At 50.8% G+C, this 2289-nt stretch overlaps 1 protein-coding gene across 1 annotated transcript; it reads right to left on the reverse strand.

Moving 5' to 3' along the window:
• Positions 1-486: 486 nt before the first annotated feature.
• On the reverse strand, positions 487-1583 carry LOC136533266 (putative multidrug resistance protein). The gene is made up of 2 exons (XM_066525824.1): positions 931-1583; positions 487-832 (listed from the first exon to the last, which is right to left on the reverse strand). The coding sequence occupies exons 1-2, from the start codon at positions 1581-1583 to the stop codon at positions 487-489; spliced, it is 999 nt and encodes a 332-aa protein (XP_066381921.1).
• Between the last annotated feature and the right edge of the window lie 706 nt (positions 1584-2289).

Consider the following 2289-nt stretch of genomic DNA (forward strand, 5'->3'; position numbering starts at 1 on the left):
ATTGGTGCGTCTGAAATAGTTGCTAGTCACATATATTCTAACAACCGGTTTTGTGGTCTTCTAAGTGAATAATATATGCGTTGTAGAAGGCTAGGCTTTAGTGTTTTATTAGGAGTGTGCTTCTTTCCAATTCCATATTTTTATTTTGTGCAACACTGCAAATCAAGAGCTGAGTTACAAAACTGATTTTTATTGTACAGTTCTCTAAGTATGCACTATTGTCATTCAGCAAGTCAGATCATGGAATGCAGTCCTGACTTATCAAAATGTTTGTTTGCAATCAATACTCCAAAAATAACCGTCATGTTGGTTCTTATTTTTTGTAGGTCATTGTAGTCCTGACTATAGTGGCTTGGTAAGATTATTCTGTGCACTTTATTTTTGCTCTTGTTGACCTGTATATCGTCTGGTTGTAGGTGCACTATTAATTTTTTTGCGTAATTTTGTAAGTATGGATCAGATTGTTTTGGGAAATTTATTTATCCTTCAATAAAGTGCTAGAACATTCAATTTTATTTGCATAATTTTATTTGCGACGACCTCCTCCTCCGTGGCGTCCTCCTTGCCGAACAGGATGTTCTCCCGGATCGACGTCGCAAACAGCGCCGGCTCCTGGCTGACGAGCCCCATCTGCGCGTGCAGCCACTTGAGCCGCAGCCGCCGGATGTCCACACCGTCCAGGGTCACCTCCCCGGCGACGTTGGCCAGCTCATCGCCGGCGCTGCTCTCCGAGTCGATCTTGGGCACCCGCTGGATCACCTCCTGGACCCTCTCCGCCGCCGAGCTCGCCTCGGAGAAGTACTTGACGTTCAACAGCCCGGACCCCAGAGTTCTGCATGGTTTCGTTAATGGCGCCGTCATCACATCAGCATCTAGGACTAGGAGTAACATGCAGCAGAGTAGACTGACGATAAAATCACGGTCACGTACAGGCCACCAACGACAATGGCAGCGGAGACGGCGAAGACAGTGCCGCCCTGGTATCCATGGTACATGACGAGGCGGCTGCCGTACCAGACGTTGAACGCCCAGATGGTGAAGGTGATGCCGTTGCTGCCGATGGCGACGCCCTTGGCGAGTCCCTGCTTGATCCCGAGCCTCGCCGACTCCTCGAGCGCGGCGGAGAACTGCACCATGGTGCTGCTCTCAGCTACGAACGAGTAGACGGTGCGCACGGACGAGACGGCCTGCTCGGCGATGGCGCCGGGGCGGCCGCGGGTGTACTGCTCCCTGATCTGGCGCGCGAGGCCGATGAGGATGCGGCCATACATGAACCCGGGGGTGATGAGCAGCAGCACGGATGGCAGCGCCACCAGTGTGAGGTGCCACAGCAGCGCGAACGCGACGGCGTAGCTGCCCAGGAACATGGAGCAGTTCATCACGAAGTTGGGTACCTTCTCTCTCAGCACGTCCTGCACCACGAGGCTGTCGTTGGAGACGCTGGTGATCACCTCCGACGTGGACCCCACCTTCAGGTCGAAGTACTCCATGGCCTGCCGGAGCACCGTCCGCAGGTACCGCTCCCGCATCCGCGACGCCTGCCGCTCCGCCGTGCGCGCCCAGCAGTACCCCTCTGCATGCATATATGCCAACGACGGCACAACGATTATCAGCTAGCACGTACGGTGCTCGCGCATGCAAGCAAACCGCCAGCGGCGGCATTGGCACCCATCCATGCGTGTGCAGCTACGTGGCTGTGCAGCAGCTGCCGAGGGTCATGTGTGCCTCACGTGCCTACCCTGCGTATGTGGACAGCCACGTCAACTGCTTGACACCGTCCAGGCTATTTAGGACCTACATGGACCGAATTAAGTAGATTAGGGAGCCAAGAGTGCGATTTCATAGTTTGGGAACTCAGACAAAATCAGTCCAATACTTTAAGGACCGGCCGTGCAATTTACTCATTATTTAATTGGTTGGTTGATTTTAAAGCACAGTCAATTATTAAACCGAGAAGGAATCAAAAGGAAAGGGCAAGGGATAAGGCAATGGCAGAACTAGAGGTATGTGTTGCAATCTTGTATTTAGAAAAATTTGATACAAACTAATTTGACACTTGTGCTATTATACATACCGAATGATGTTGGCGGAATGCAGATTTGAGGACCATATGGTTTAGTGGCGGCCTGACAAATGTTTTGGTGATGAAGTAGAGGTTCAAGAAGGATTAAAGGACCAAGATGACAGACTCGGCCTGACTTTACTTGTATCTTTTTATTTATCCTACATATTTTAACTTATTTTGTGCTTAGCGATCACGACGTCTTCTACATAAGCCATTTAAATAAG

Source organism: Miscanthus floridulus, unplaced genomic scaffold (assembly GCF_019320115.1).
Source record: "Miscanthus floridulus cultivar M001 unplaced genomic scaffold, ASM1932011v1 fs_832_1_2, whole genome shotgun sequence".
Taxonomy (NCBI): domain Eukaryota; kingdom Viridiplantae; phylum Streptophyta; class Magnoliopsida; order Poales; family Poaceae; genus Miscanthus; species Miscanthus floridulus.